Genomic DNA, 15,641 nt, shown 5'->3' on the forward strand with positions numbered 1-15,641 from the left:
TGCTCATAATGTAAAAGCAAATCTCAACCATAGTCTGATGTGTTTGGTTAAGACCCGAGGATTAATACAGCGAGGGGATATCTTTTAATAAAGTATTTAACCACTTCTCGCCCGGCCTATAGCAGAATGACGGCTGGGCGGTAGTTCTGTTATCCTGACTGTCCTCTGACGAAGGCTCTTTACCACGTGATCAGCCGTGTCCAATCATGGCTGATCATGATGTAAACAGGAAGAGCCGTTGATCGTCTTTTCCTCACTCGCATCTGACAGACGTGAGTAGAGGAGAGCCAATTGGCGGCTCTCCTGACAAGGGGGGTTTGCGCTGATTGTTTATCAGCGCAGCCCACCCTCGGATGCCCGCACTGGACCACCAGGGAAGGTGCCAGGACCACCAGGGAAGCCCCTAACATGTGTATGGCCAGGTACATCCCCCATGGCCATCCACATGTGCCAACTTATGCCCAACATATGCCAATCAGTGCCCACAAATGGGCACTGACTGGCACCATTATAGAACTAATAAAATCAGTGATGCCCAGCAATGTCACCCACCATGTAATCAGTGCTACCCATCAGTGGCCCTCAGTGCCACCTATCAGTGCCCATCAGTGCCCACCTATCAGTGACCATCAGTGCTTATCCGTGCCACCTATCAGTGCCACCCATAAGTACCCATCAGTGCGCCTATGAGTGCCCATCAGCGCCGCCTATGAGTGCCCATCAGTGCCGCATACCAGTGCCCCCTATCAGTGCCGCCTATTAGTGCCCATCAATGCCACCTCATCAGTGCCACCTCATTGGTGTCCATCGGTGCCACCTTATCAGTGCCCGTCAGTGCAGTGAAGAAGAAAATGTACATATTTACAAAAAAATTTAAGAGAAACAAAGAAAAACTTTTTTTTTCAAAATTTGTTGCGCAAAAAATAAAAATCACAGAGGTGATCAAATACCACCAATAGAAAGCTCTATTTGTGGGAACAAAATGATAAAATATTTGTTTGGGTACAGTGTAGCATGACCGCGCAATTGTCATTCAAATTGAGACAGCCCTGAAAGCTGAAAATTAGCTTGGGCAGGAAGGTGTCTAAGTGCCTGGTATTGAAGTGGTTAATTTTTTATGATTTAGATACATTTTATTTTTGGCTTTTTATTTTTATAACATCAGGAAATAGAGAACCCCCCCCCACCCACCTTCACCAAGCACCTCTGCAGCAACAGATTACCTATATTAGAGAGCTATTGCTCACTTTTATTAACCATATGTTATAGTTATACTATTAAAGTGCTGCAGAGAGGGACAAGGCAGAGAGCTAGACCAGCTTGGCCTTATCGAAATATAGATGCTGAAGCCATAGGAAGAACTGGTGATATATTGACCCAAGGTTCACTAACAGCCAGTGGTGCCAACCACTCACATACCTTGTATGTCTAGCACCTGGAGCGTATCATTTGTCCCCCCCCCCCACACACACACACACGCACACACAAAAGAGAATTAGGAGGGCATAGTTAAAGTGTATATTACCCTAAAAAAGTGTATATTGCCCCCCTGTATCATTTAAAATACCTGGCTGATCCTACCTGGTTCTGCCCTCCCCTCTGCAAACTGACAACGGTTTATCATGGCTGCTGAGCCCTGATACCGTGGTCAGTTTACGTGCTTCCGTCATGCGCAGCTTTCCTGTCCTCCTCTGTCCTCATCTCCCCTCCCTGCCTGTCAGTTCATGCCAGTGCCCACTGCCTCACCTCCTGCTGCTGAAATAACTTTATAACTCTCAGGAAATCCCCTGCGTTCGCTAATGCAATGCTCCACTGTATGTGCTTTATTTAAAAAATGCCTCTGTATACCATACCTTACTTCCGAGCGCCGCTCAGCACTCACGTGACCGCACACTGCTCTCCTCCCCTCCTCCCGACTGACGTCAGTGGAGGATTCTCAACCCCTCCCGCTGTAGCCGTCGGATTGGGAGAGGGGACGGCGGGCAGTCACGTGAGCTCCGAGTGATGCTCGGAAATAAGGTATACAGAGGCATTTTTTAATAAAGCACATACAGTGGAGCCATTGCATTTGCTAAGACAGGGGAGTGCCTGAGAATTTTAAAGTGGGTTTACAACCCACTTTAAATAAAACCTGAGTTTACTCCCCCTATACTCAGCATCAGTGGCGGCCAGTCCATAAGGGGTGCAAAGTTAGTTTGCATAATCATAGAACGATTTATTTTTAAATAACTGATAATATGAATAACATTTTTTAACATCCTAAAGTTGAAAAATGTTAGTCATATTATCATTTATTTAAAAATCAATTCTATGTGTGTACACTCACTGCACTGTGTGAGGTACCGGACTAATTGGTTTCTATTAGGTCCGTAATTTTTTTACAAACGTGATTAGAACCTGAGGCTCTAATTGGTTTGTTTTAAGATGCCCTTGAGGCGCACAGCACTGCGCCTCGAACCCTCCCACTTGTAATTTTAGCAAATCAATATTTGCCATTGCATCACTTCCGGTTTCCGCTGTCTCGTCCTGGCCAGTCAGGAGGCTGATCTTTTGGAACCTGGAAAGAAGACAGGGTTAGCACAGAAGCCGTGGAGGAGAGCTGTATCAGGGGAGCCGCGACTGTGGTGACCAGTCTTGGCTTTTTAGCACCAGCTGCCACTGCTCAGCACACATATACAGTAATTTTGTGCAAAAAACAAAGAGGTGGGGGTTTTTGGGACTTTAAATGAGACATGCAGCTGGGAAGGTGACACAACATTGTAATGATATGAATGTCTGATAATTGCACCATAAATGCGACCGCATCGTATTGCATAGTAATAAATGCATAAACAGTAAATTAGAATAAATCAAGGAAACTTTATTTCATAATAAGGTATATATTATTGAGACATCATAAAACAATATAATGGCATAGCAGCCTATTATGGTCATCATGGTACCATAGTAAGAATTCATCAGACTAATATTTGCATGCGACTGCATCAAGGTAATAATAACCCCCACCTCTTTGTTTTTTGCATGCAATTTAGGGATGGAGGTACATTTTTGTAAATGTCCTCATATAAAGTCCCATTTAGTTAGTTTTCCTTTTTTTCAAAATATCAGGGATGGAGACATGCATGCTACCTTTTATATTTATTACTTTTATTGGTGGCATTCAGTGTAAGTGCTATTTAGGCTTATACTTTTTGAGTAAGGTTTTTAATTCTATTGTGGATAGGATCGTAGGTTTTATTATAACGTCTATTATTTTGGTATCTTCCATCATTAGTACCTGTATGATTTAAAACTTTTGGCTACAACTCTTTTCCTTTTTGAGGCTCCTTCCCAGAGACAGGTATTTAATTAGTACCTATATTACCATTTTTAACCTTGTCTCGTTTATACCTCCTTGCGGACCACACCCTGTGTGGGGGGTGTGTTCGGCCTTTGGGTGGGTCTCCTTGCCGGGGTTCGCAATCCCGGGAGCTGCGATGCGTGCTGGGAGCCCTCCCCCTCCCTTGTCACATGGGGGTTGGGGCGGACTTCCCATCACGCATCGACGCCACGCTCCCAGTTTTGTGCGTGTTACGTCGCTATGACGCCATCACGTCGACACTGTGTGCCGTCCATCTCAGCGTCTATAAGAAGCGCCAGCTGCGGGCTGGCTTGGTTCGGCTCCGACAGCTGTCACCCTTCTCTATCCTAGCCGCTTACGTGGCGTTGGCAGTTACCTATTGGCGGCACTCTAATCTATATCTATTCCCCCTAATTGGATACACATTCCCCGCTAAACACTTCCTACTGGTGGCCACTTAGTTGGCATTTTGGTGTTCTGGGAATCTCAGGTAATACTATGGCTTCTTTTGGCCTCCACTATTGTTGTTACACTTTTTCCTGTGGCACAGGCATATACATGCAACTCTATTTCTCCTGACTATATTCTTTCCTGTTCGGTCATTACATTACCACTTATTTGTACAATTTTCACTGTTCCCTCTGCTTTTTCTCAATACTGCAACCGTTATACCTATTGGTTTAGTTTGGTATTCACACACACTTTCTCAACACTAATATATTCTACTTCATATTTATTTTATTTTCTATAGTCACTCTTAGTTTTTTCATCCTTTTAGAACATGAAGATGTGATTTTCACTTTCAACAATTCCTCATAAAGTCGCCCTTTAGGTACCGCCTCAGCTCCCGGGGTTGTTTGATCTCTATCCCTGACAGGCTCACACCCTCGGTGCCCTCCACCCATCTACATAGGTTCTTTGTAAGTAACCTTTTATGGTATTTAACCATCACTGCTACTTTAAGATTATATTACAACAATTTTCTTTACCTGCCCTGTGATCAGCCCCTGAGAATTTCTTTAATATCTTTTATAGACAATTACATTGCATCTGCTCCTGAAGATTGGAAAGATCCATGAAACGCGTAGAGCTCTTAGATGCTATTCACATTAACAGCCCTTCCACTTTTCTACCAGATTATGCCGTTTGGATTCCACCAATTGCTATGTTATTATATTACTGTGAAGACACACAACTTCAAAATGTAATTGTTTTTATCTCACCATTGCGTTCCACATCGTGCTGCTATGTTGATGGGTCACCTTGTCATTTTGGTTCATACTCATGGAATATTCATTTATATGTTATACTCTTTTACTCTGTATACATGCAAGCTATTTGGTCACTAATGTGGTCCATTCACCAGACATTATTATTACCTTGATGCAGTCGCATGCAAATATTAGTCTGATGAATTCTTACTATGGTACCATGATGACCATAATAGGCTGCTATGCCATTATATTGTTTTATGATGTCTCAATAATATATACCTTATTATGAAATAAAGTTTCCTTGATTTATTCTAATTTACTGTTTATGCATTTATTACTATGCAATACGATGCGGTCGCATTTATGGTGCAATTATCAGACATTCATATCATTACCATGTTGTGTCACCTTCCCAGCTGCATGTCTCATTTAAAGTCCCAAAAACCCCCACCTCTTTGTTTTTTGCATGCAATTTAGGGATGGAGGTACATTTTTGTAAATGTCCTCATATAAAGTCCCATTTAGTTAGTTTTCCTTTTATACAGTAATTTTACCCACAAAAATATGTTTTAATGACTGTGCAACAAGCAAGAGTTGAATCATTTTAATTAAATTAAACTGTTCAATTACATAATCTTTCATATACACAACAGACCTAAAGAACTTTAATGTACTTAGAGTACAGTGGTCAGGAGTATGTACCCCCAGTACAGAACCCTTAGTACCAACCCCCCCCCCCCCCCCAGCACAGACTGTCGGGTACATACTAACTCCCCTAATATTCATAAATCCTTCCCTCCCAGCCCACCCCCTCAGTGCAGACCCCACCCCCCAGTACATACCCCTCAATACACATGCACCTTCTCGCCAGTACAGACCCTTCAGTACAAACACCTCAACCCCCAGTACAGATATCCATAGGCGTGCGCAGGGGGTGCACAGGGGGTGTGCCGGGTGTGCCTGGGCACACCCTAATCACCTTGTGTGGCACAGATTTCCCCTGCTGATAGTTCACCAAATCCCCTAAACAGGGCTCCTAAAAAGAATTGTAAAAATAAAAATAAAAAAATAAAAACCTACTGACACCATCCACTGCCCTACTGAAACCAACCTCTGCCCTACTGACAAGTCCCCTGCTCTACTAACACTGTCCATGTTTTATTACATTTGAGGTGCACACCCTAATGCAATAGGCTGCGCACACCTATGCAGACATCCTTTGCCCTCCCCAGTACAGAACCTTCAATACAAACCCCCCCACCCTCCCCCTTCTCAGTACAGATCTCTCCCCTCTCTAAACTCGCTCAACACACCAGAAGACCAGATGCAGGTGAAGCTCAAAATGAAGTGAATTCCTCCCCTTGGCTCTGTCACATAACCAGTGAAGGGAAGGAGGCTTCTCCTCACTCTGAACTGTAGCTGTCACAGGAACAGTGGGTGCAGACCCTGCTGCAGAGAAACACCCCCATAATAGGATATTACCACCTCCATGCTTTACTGTAGGAATGGTGTTATTTGGATCGTGAGCTGCATTGGATTTCCACCAGACATATTGTTTAGTGTTGAGGCCAATTTTAGTCTCATCTGACCACCTTAAACGCACCTTGAAGATTCTGAGGCCACATGGAAAAAGTGTTATGGTCAGATGAGACTACAGTAAAGCATGGAGGTGGTAATAATCTGCTATGGGGATGCTTCTCTGCAGCAGGGACTTGAGCACTTGTCAGGATAGAAGGAAAATAGATGGGGCAAATTACCATCAAATTCTAGAGGAAAATCTGCTGCCATCTACCAGAAAGTTGTCAATGGGAAGAAGGTTTACATCCCAATATGAAAATGACCACACAGTGGTTGAAGGAGAAAAAGACGATTGTCCTTGCATGGCCTAGTCAGAGCCCAGACTTAAACCCCATTGAAAATCTGTGGAATGACTTGAAGACTGTAATCCACAAATGGTCACTATCAAATTTAACTGAACTCGAGCCATTCTGCAAAGAAAAGTGGGCAAATATTGCAAAATCTAGATGTGCAAAGTTAGTAGAGACCTATCCCAACAGACTAAAGGCTGTAATTATAACAAAATGTGGTCCAACAAAATACTGACATTTTTACAGGGTCTGATAATTTTTCCAATTTAGAGATTCTGGGTGTTTTTTTTTTTTACTATTATTCTTTCTGATATGTTGGTGTTATATCTTTCACTTGGATTTTATAAGTTGCACTAGTAAATACAGCTGGATAAAACAAAAAATGTGTCTGTCTTCATTTCAGGCTGCAAAGCAACAACACGTGATTATTTTTAAGGGGGGAGGGGTTGATTCTTTTCTATACCCACTGTATATATTTGTGTGTGTGTGTGTGTTGCAGCACTTTAAAAAAAAAAATGATAGGTGTCCACAGCACCCCCAGAGTGTGCGGACCAGGTGCAGACCTTACCACCTGCACCCCCTTAGTACACCACTGGTGCCAGTCAGTCTATCACAATCTCATGAACCAGCTTGTTGGTAAATTCTTGCTTGATCAACACATGCAGCCAATAGGCAGCATCCACACTGAATGTGTAGATGACGGAATCTGGACAGTTTTTTTTTCCGTTCACCCTGCTGACTGAGCGAAAAAATGACCTATGTATGGCCAGCTTTAGATGGACTAACAGATTTAGCTACACTAACAAAGTGAAGCCAAACTCCAGCTCAAACTGCAGTTACACAAGCAATTCCAGCAACAGTTTTTTTTTTTTTCCTTGGGATAAAGGGTTTACATCAGGGGTCCTCAAACTTTTTAGACAGGGGCCAGTTCACAGTCCCTCAGACTGTTGGGGGGCCGCACTATAGTTTAAAAAAAATATGAACTAATTCCTATGCACACATCTTATTTGTAGTGCAAAAAAAAAAAAAAAACAGGAAAAAACAGTACAATATTTAAAATAAAGAACAATTGTAATCAATATGAACTTATCAGTATTTCACAGACTCCCCTCATTACAGAACCACTCCAAATCACAGACCCCCCTCCCCATCACAGACTCACCCCATAACAAAGCCCCCCTATGACAGATCCCCCATCACAAAGCCCCCCAACACAAACTCCTCTCCATCACAAAGCCCCACATAACAAATTCCCCCCATAACAGACTCCCCCATATCACATACTTCCCCCATCACAGATACCCCCATAACAGACGCCCCATCACAGACTTTCCCCATAACAGATCCCCCCATATCACAGATCCCCCCATATCACAGATCCCCCATCACAGACTCCCCCCATATCACAGATCCCCCCCCATATCACAGATCCCCCATCACAGACTCCCCCCATATCACAGACTCCCTCATATCACAGATCCCCCCATATAACAGAGCCCCCCATCAAAGATCCCCCCATATCACAGATACCCCCCATATCAGACTCCCCCATCACAGATCCCACCATATCAGACTCCCCCATCACAGATCCCCATCACAGATCCCCCCATATCACAGATACCCCCATCACAGATCCCCCATCAAAGATCCCCCCATATCACAGATCCCCCCCCATATCAGATCCCCCATCACAGATCCCCCATAACAGAGCCCCCCATATCACAGATCCCCCCATATCAGATCCCCCCATATCAGACTCCCCCATCACAGATCCCCCCCCATATCAGATCCCCCCATATCACAGATCCCCCCATCACAGATCCCCCATAACAGAGCCCCCCATATCACAGATCCCCCCATATCAGATCCCCCCATATCAGACTCCCCCATCACAGATCCCCCCCATATCAGATACCCCATATCACAGATCCCCCCATCACAGATCCATCATAACAGACTCTGCCATCACAGAGCCCCCCATATCACAGTCCCCCCCCATATCAGACTGCCTCCTATCACAGATGCCCCCCCATCACAGACTCCCCTCATCGATATTACACTGCCGCCCCTTCTATAATATCACAGCACTCCCACTCCCCTCTGTTACCTGTATCACACAAGACACGAAGCATGGTAGGTCCGGACAAAGGGTGGGACTTTGCAAGTGAAAGGCAGGTGATTGATTCCTGGGACCACCCCGATGCCTAGTAACCAATCACCTGCTTCTTAACACAAAAGGTCCTTTGTCCAGACCTGTCATGTTTCCCCTCCTGTGTGATAAAAGTAGCAGAGGGCAGGGGGAGTGCTGCGATGTTAAAGGGGCAGTCCACGGGCCGGATAAAAACCGCTGGAGGGCCGGATTCGGCCCGCGGGCCGTAGTTTGAGGACCCCTGGTTTACATGAATAAATAAAAGCTAATCATTGCAAGCACCTCTGTCAGTGCTAAATGGTTTGTTTCAACTATGTAACTGCTACATTTGCTGCACAGCTTGTTCTGTTTGAAGGACAGCATGTTCTGTTGAAAAACAAAACAATTACTGGCTAGATCACCAGATGAAAATAAATAAAGCCTAAAAATGAAAACGAATGCAGTGATGACATCTAAGAATTGGTAAGCCACAATATAATATATGTTTGCTTTTGGGTTTAATATCACTTGAAGAGAGTTTGTTTTTAGTGGTGCTTGTTAAATAAATAATATCATTACAGCTAGGTAGAAACATCCGAAATTCTGTCACTTTTTACATTGATGAGTGCTAGTCTAGGCATCTAAATTCTGAGAATGAATCTTTACACGCTTACCAAATAAACGTTCTGCTTCATGAACTACTTGTTTAGCAAAAGTCATGTTGTCCATGCTTCCTTGTATATAATAGGCAGATGCTGATCCAAGCTTGGTACACTTTTCTACAACCTAAGAGAAAAAAAAGCAATGTTAGCATGGGTCATCTGTATGTGACTGATATATTCAGTGTATAGCTTCTCAACAAAATGGAACTTCAGTCATTTTTTCAACTTTCCATCTATTAAATCTTCTGCCCTTGTTTTAAATTTGGATAGTAAAACATTTTTTTCTGCCAGTAAATACCTTATACAGCCCACTTCCTGTTTCTTGTCTGGTCATTAGCCTAGGCCTGTGACATCATGCACAGCTCTCTCTCTCACTCTTGTGAGAGTTTGCCAGGAAGGGAGGGGGGGTGAGTCATAAGAGGGCCAATGAGAACTGCAGAGCTGAATGTGTGCCTCTGTGTGTCTGTGTAAATCCAGGAAGTAAACAGGCAGCAGCTTCAGCTGCCCACAGTTAAAATGATTGCAGCCAGACTCAGTGGAGGTAGATATCTGCAGCATATTTGGCAAGTACAGAATCACAGTATATATAAGATAATATGCAAAGTGGTTGGAGGGAAGCTTCAGAATGGCAAAGAAGTTTTTATTACAAATTATGTGAGCAGACTGCAGTTCCTCTTTAAGAATCGGGCAGTATTAACATACAGGATATGGTGAGAAGGGACTTAAAGAAATAAAGAGGTCTCAACCTTCGCCCACTCTCCAACCTGAAAAGATCCCCGAGTGCAGTAAGAGAGGTGAGGAGGAAAACCAGCAGCTCTGCGGGGGGAGGGGGGGCGGGTAGAGGGATGTGTCAGCAGGAGGAAATAAATCCTAAAAAAAAAAGAAACTCTTAAAATGTAGGTAAGAGTCACCTGAAGTGGGTTCCCTTTTCCCTACAGGCAGGATTAACAAAGAGCAGAGCCCCTGAAACGCATTGCCATTTGTTCATCCTTGATGCTGTGCCTGTGTTTTCGTCTGTGTTGGAGTGCATAGAAAGTGGCCGTGGACACCGCTGGTGTTCTGCCAAAAACTCCAATATCTGGTGACTCTGTAGCACCAATAATTGGAGATTTCGACGAGTTGTCTGTTTTAACAGAACAGCGGCAGAGTATACAGTATGGTACACCATATGAGTGGACATTGTTAGTCTGCCCGATACTAACCAACAACATGGCTGCCTCCCAGATGGCGACAACTTTTTCCTCCTTACCCGGTGTTCTGTCAAAACAGCCAGCTCATTGTGTACCGTACTGTATACGCTGCTGGTGTTCTGTGAAAACAGGCAACTCGTCAAAATCTCCAATGATTGGTGCTGGAGAGTCACCGAAAGTGACGTGGTTGGAGATTTTGGCGAGTTGGAGTTTTCAGCAGAACACCAGCAGTCATTCTCCTTTTGGCGGGTTCTGTGCTCAGTTCTGTTGCTTACCTCTATGTAAGCGACACAGGGCTCCATTCACTATAACAGATCGCATGCAGTATTTAAGTGTCCAGACACATTTTCCCTAAATATTGCATGTGATCCTATAAAGGTGAATTCACTATGCTGTTTTGCGGTATTTATCGCAAAACGCTGAAAATGCTTGGTAAATACCGCATGAAAAGGTGTTAAAGTAAATTCAGAAGGAAATACACAATTACCACCTTAATACTAGGCACTTTCACCCCCTTCCTTCCCACACCAATTTTCAGCTTTCAGTGCTCTCGCACTTTCAGTGACAATTACTCAGTCATGCTACACTGTACCCAAAGGAAATTTTTATCATTTTGTTCACAAAAATAGAGCTTTCTTTTGGTGAGATTTATTCACCACTGGGTTTTTTATTTTTTTGCGATATAAGCGATAAGAACATTTTGAAAAAAAACTATATGTTCTACTTTCTGTTTTAAAAGAAATCCAATAAAATCAAATTTCATCATAAATTTAGACGAGAATGTATTCTTCTACATAGTTACATAGTAGGTGAGGTTAAAAAAAGACACAGGTCCATCAAGTCCAACCTATGTGCATCAAGTCCATACATGTCTTTTTTCCCCACAAAATTGTCATATTAACAAGTTATTTCTCACACATGGCATAGATAAACTTGCAATTACACCCCAAAATACATTCTGCTACTCCTCCTGAGTATGGCGATACCACATGTGTCTGATTTTTTCACAGCCTGGCCACATAGAGAGGCCTAACATGCAGGGAGCACCATCAGGCGTAGTAGGAGCATTAATTACACATTTTGTTTCCTGACTACCTATCACATTTTTGAAGGCCCTGGAGCACCAGGACAAAAGAAACACCCACAAAATGACCCCATTTTGGAAAGCAAACACCCCAATGTATATTCTAGGAGGCATAATGAGACTTTTGAACTTGTCATTTTTTTCCACAAGTTCTTGGAAAATGTGGAAAGAAAATTAAAACATATTTTTTTTTACACAAAGTTGTCAATTTATAAGATATTTCTAACACATAGCATGTACACAGAAAAATTACACCCCAAAATATATTCTGCTACTCTTTCTGAGTATGGCAATACCACATGTGTATGACTTTTACACTGGCCACATACAGAGGCCCAACATCCAAGTAGCACCGTCAGGCGTTCTAAAGGCATTAATTACACATTTCATTTCCTGAGTACCTATCACATTTTTAAAGGCCCAGGAGCACCAGGACAATGTAAAATGTGGCAGATGATCAAGGACAGATGTGGCAGATGATCACTGTAACGGAAGTCACTTTAGGCAGGTTCTGGTGGAACCCAGAATCCCTTGGAGAGGTTGGGAAACCCTTGCTTTAGCTCCCCATGCACCTCCTATGTCTAAATCACCCTGTGTCTATTAGGGGCACAGGGTGACCAAGAAAATAATGGACATTAAGAATGTGGCTTGGATTACCTAAAATGGAACAGTAATATTTATCCAAAATATTTCCCAGGAAATATACAAAGACTATTCCTAGTTTGTTCGATTGTGAACTATACATGTTAATTGAAAGAGCTGCTCACCTTGGCCTCTGGAGCGGGACAGTCTGCTACTGGGGACTCCTGCAATAGTCGCCTATTAGGCGCCTACTAGGCTGAGGAGGGGGTAGATCACTGTTTGTATTATTAATTGTAAATAGGTCTTCTGCTATTGTTTGAAGCTATCAGGTCACCTGAGACCAGGTGACAGATGCACTCTGTAGGAGTCGGAAGTGCATCGCTAAGATAGTGGATCCTAGGACTGACTGCTGCGGATAGTACCCAGGGAGGTTCAGGTAGCAGGTCTACTGGATCACTAACACAGATCCCAGTGGCAGATAGAGCATAGATTCCCGAGGGCGCGGAGTCTAAGAGCCAGCAGGTGATCACCAGAGCCTCCAGTGGTGAGGATGGACTGTGCTGCAGTCTGGCTCCAGGTCGCGGCCCCCAGGGTCTCACAGCTCACGCTCACGGTAGACTACAGGAGATAGAGGAGGCTGGAACAACAATGATAGTAAAGGGATAAGGCAGAGATCAGGGCGACTAGCAGACAGGAACAACAGAGTACACGCCAAAGGTTCAGGGTCACAGGCAAACAGGGATAGTCAGGGATACGCCAAAAGGTCAGGATCATGAGCAGACTGGAATTGTCGAGAACACGCCAAGGTCGGTAACAGAGACAAACGTAGAGCACACGGCAAGCAGAAAACAGGAAGCCAAACACACAGTGAATACACAATGGTTGATCAGCACCGCTAGCTTGCAGTGCACAGGTTAATATAGGGTTCCCTGATAGGGCCTGGGGTGGAGCCATGCTTTGAGGAGAGGTTATAAAAACGGCCAAGTGAGAGTGACTGGCCTCTTAGTCTGAACACATGAGATGAGGTAAGCTGACAGAGAAAAATTACTGCATAACCATGACAGAAGTTTTGCTGTGTTTGTGCTTATGATAATGTATATTGTCTGCAGTTAGCTTGAAGTCGGCAAGACTGGTCTGCAATGTGACATCTGAGTCATCCAGGTGGATGGGATTAGCCATGGGTCAGCCCTACCTCGTTAGCTAAACCATTGTGTGATGTTTTGGGTAAATATTTGGGTTATTTTGTATGTGGGGACTGACATAATTTTCGAGTGTATAAAAAGGCTGCATACTTGTCCAATAAATCATACCATGTTCAAGCTGTGTAAGCGAGCTAGTCTCACCTGGTTTTTAAGTTACAATATGTGGCTGTAATATCTGATATCCGAAGGTCCAGACTGGAGGAAGCAGTGTGCCGAGGGAAGCACTCAAGCGGAGTGCGACGGGGTTCCGTTACATTGGTGGCAAGCAGTGGGACGCTTCCTGCAGTCTGGGACATCCAAACCTCCACCGGGATCCAAGGTCCAGATAGCAGAAGAGGAGAGATACAGATACCAGCCGCCATGGAGGAGGAATTCGGAAGGAGGTTGCGGGAGATGCAGATACAGCACAGGGGACCAGTATCAGGGCAGGTCCTGCTGGGATGGTATGATTCTATATGCTGCAAATTCTAGAAGGAAACGCTAGCCCATGAGCAGTGCCACCAGGGTAAAATTCTCCCCTCCATCCAGGAAAGGTACTGGTCGCAGTATGGATTGTGGGTGCTGGTTTTGGAAGAAAAACCGCACAAGGAGAAGACAGCTGAGTTAAGCAGGCTCGTCTGGGCAGAGATGTGGTTGGATGAGAGCTACAGAGCCCTCCGGTGGCATGTATCCCAAGCATGCCCTTGGATAGCGGATGACAGCCCAGGGAAAGGCTTTGGCTATGGCTGCCTGGGGCTGTTGTACATGAAGCTGTCAGGGAACCCTAACTTTGGGAGCAATTTGGAGTGGCGGTTGGACGAAATCGTGGATTTTAGAGAAGAGATACTGAATGTCTGGGAAGTGCACTGGGCACTGGAAGATATAGAGTTTCTGGCTGTGCAGGAATGGGAGCTGGAGATCACCTGCAGATGGCTGCTAGACTCTGCTCAGCGCCAGGGCTGGCCTCCCTTTGCCTGGGACTATCCAGAAGTACCAGGTGACAGTCCAGAAATCTCAGCTGAAGTGCCAGCAATGGGGCAGAGTAACAGTTTGCTTTGCTCATCTTCGCCCACAGCTATGGAAGTGAAAGTCTTATGGAGGATGCAGCAAGTGTTGACTGACCTTGACAAACCTGTTTCTGCACAGGATGAGCTTGGATGGAGAAATGCATTTGTCCAGGGCTTGGGAGAAGAGGAAGATGTCCTCATTCCCCAGACATGGATCACAGAAAGCAGGGATTTAATTTACTTTTCATCAGAGGATGTTATGGATGATGCGTCACCTGCCAAAGTGTTGGCACCAGGCCCAAGGGCCACCAGCCCATGCCCTGGACTTTCAGCAATTCCAGAGACTGGTGATTTAATAGACTTTTCTGTAGAGGACGAACAACCTAGCGAACCCCTCAGCAGAAGTGCTGGCAGCAGGACAGAGTACTGCAGACCCCTGCTCCACACTTGTGGCAGTTTCGGAGGCCTGAAGTGAGAAGGTGATGGTTCTTCTTCCCCAGTGGATTTCAGAGATGCAGGAAGGGGAAGCAGCATTTCCCCCTCCCCAACAAGGATTCATACACCTGGGGACAATTCCAGAGAAAGGGCATCCCAGCAGTAGACGCTGCCCCAGAATGATAACACCAACCCAGCTGAAGCGCTGGCAACTGGACAGAGGGTCCAAGACCTCAGCCCCACACCTGCGGCAGTTCTGGAGGCCCAGGGTGAGGAGATGGCGGTCACTCCTGAGCAGCAGATTAGGATCCAGGGGGAGAAGAGAGAGGAGGTTGTCGTCTTCCCTCCCCAACAGTCAGCCAGAGTGGAGGAAACTGTTTTTCCTCCCCAACAGTTAACCGGAATGGATGTTGGGAGCGCTGAAGCACTAACAGGGCAGAACACTACTGGCCTCTGCGCACAACAATCCACTCTGCAGGAGCTCCAGGGAGAGAATGCAATCGTCACCTCACAACGGCAGCTTGAGCTGGTGTCGGTGAATGGACCTGTGGTCTCCACTAACATAAACCCAGCAGAAGTGCTGGCAACAGGGCAGAGTGCTACCAACCTCTGCCCAGCACCGGCAACAACTGTTGCGTTCCAGGGAGCCAGGGCAGTCGGCCTACCTCCCCAGCGACAAGCTGATGTAGTTACATAGTTACCTAACAGGCAAGGTTGAAAAAAGACACAAGCCCATCAAGTCCAGCCTATGTGTGTGATTTTATGCCAGTATTACATTATATAACCGTGTATGTTGTGGTCGTTCAGGTGCATATCTAATTGTTCTTTGAAATTATCGATGCTCCCCACTGAAACCATTGCCTGTGGAAGAGGATTCCACATCCTAACCGCTCTTACAGTAAAGAACCCTCTACGCAGTTTAAGGTTAAACCGCTTTTTTCTAGTTTTAG

General features: G+C 44.9%; 1 protein-coding gene and 1 long non-coding RNA gene across 2 annotated transcripts in view; one reads left to right on the plus strand and one right to left on the minus strand.

Annotated features, from left to right (window-relative positions):
• The window catches only part of LOC141128463 (uncharacterized), a 35,118-nt gene extending 30,420 nt beyond the window's left edge, over positions 1-4,698 (plus strand). The window contains exons 2-3 of the long non-coding RNA XR_012241693.1: positions 4,119-4,260; positions 4,376-4,698. This is a non-coding gene — a long non-coding RNA (uncharacterized lncRNA). The remainder of the gene's footprint in view (positions 1-4,118; positions 4,261-4,375) is intronic.
• HSD11B1 (hydroxysteroid 11-beta dehydrogenase 1) overlaps positions 1-15,641 on the minus strand; it is a 96,106-nt gene that overhangs the window by 24,094 nt on the left and 56,371 nt on the right. The window contains exon 3 of the mRNA XM_073615761.1: positions 9,225-9,336. Within this exon, the coding sequence (XP_073471862.1) occupies positions 9,225-9,336 (112 nt within the window). The remainder of the gene's footprint in view (positions 1-9,224; positions 9,337-15,641) is intronic.

This window comes from Aquarana catesbeiana, linkage group LG02 (genome assembly GCF_042186555.1).
Source record: "Aquarana catesbeiana isolate 2022-GZ linkage group LG02, ASM4218655v1, whole genome shotgun sequence".
Classification (NCBI taxonomy): domain Eukaryota; kingdom Metazoa; phylum Chordata; class Amphibia; order Anura; family Ranidae; genus Aquarana; species Aquarana catesbeiana.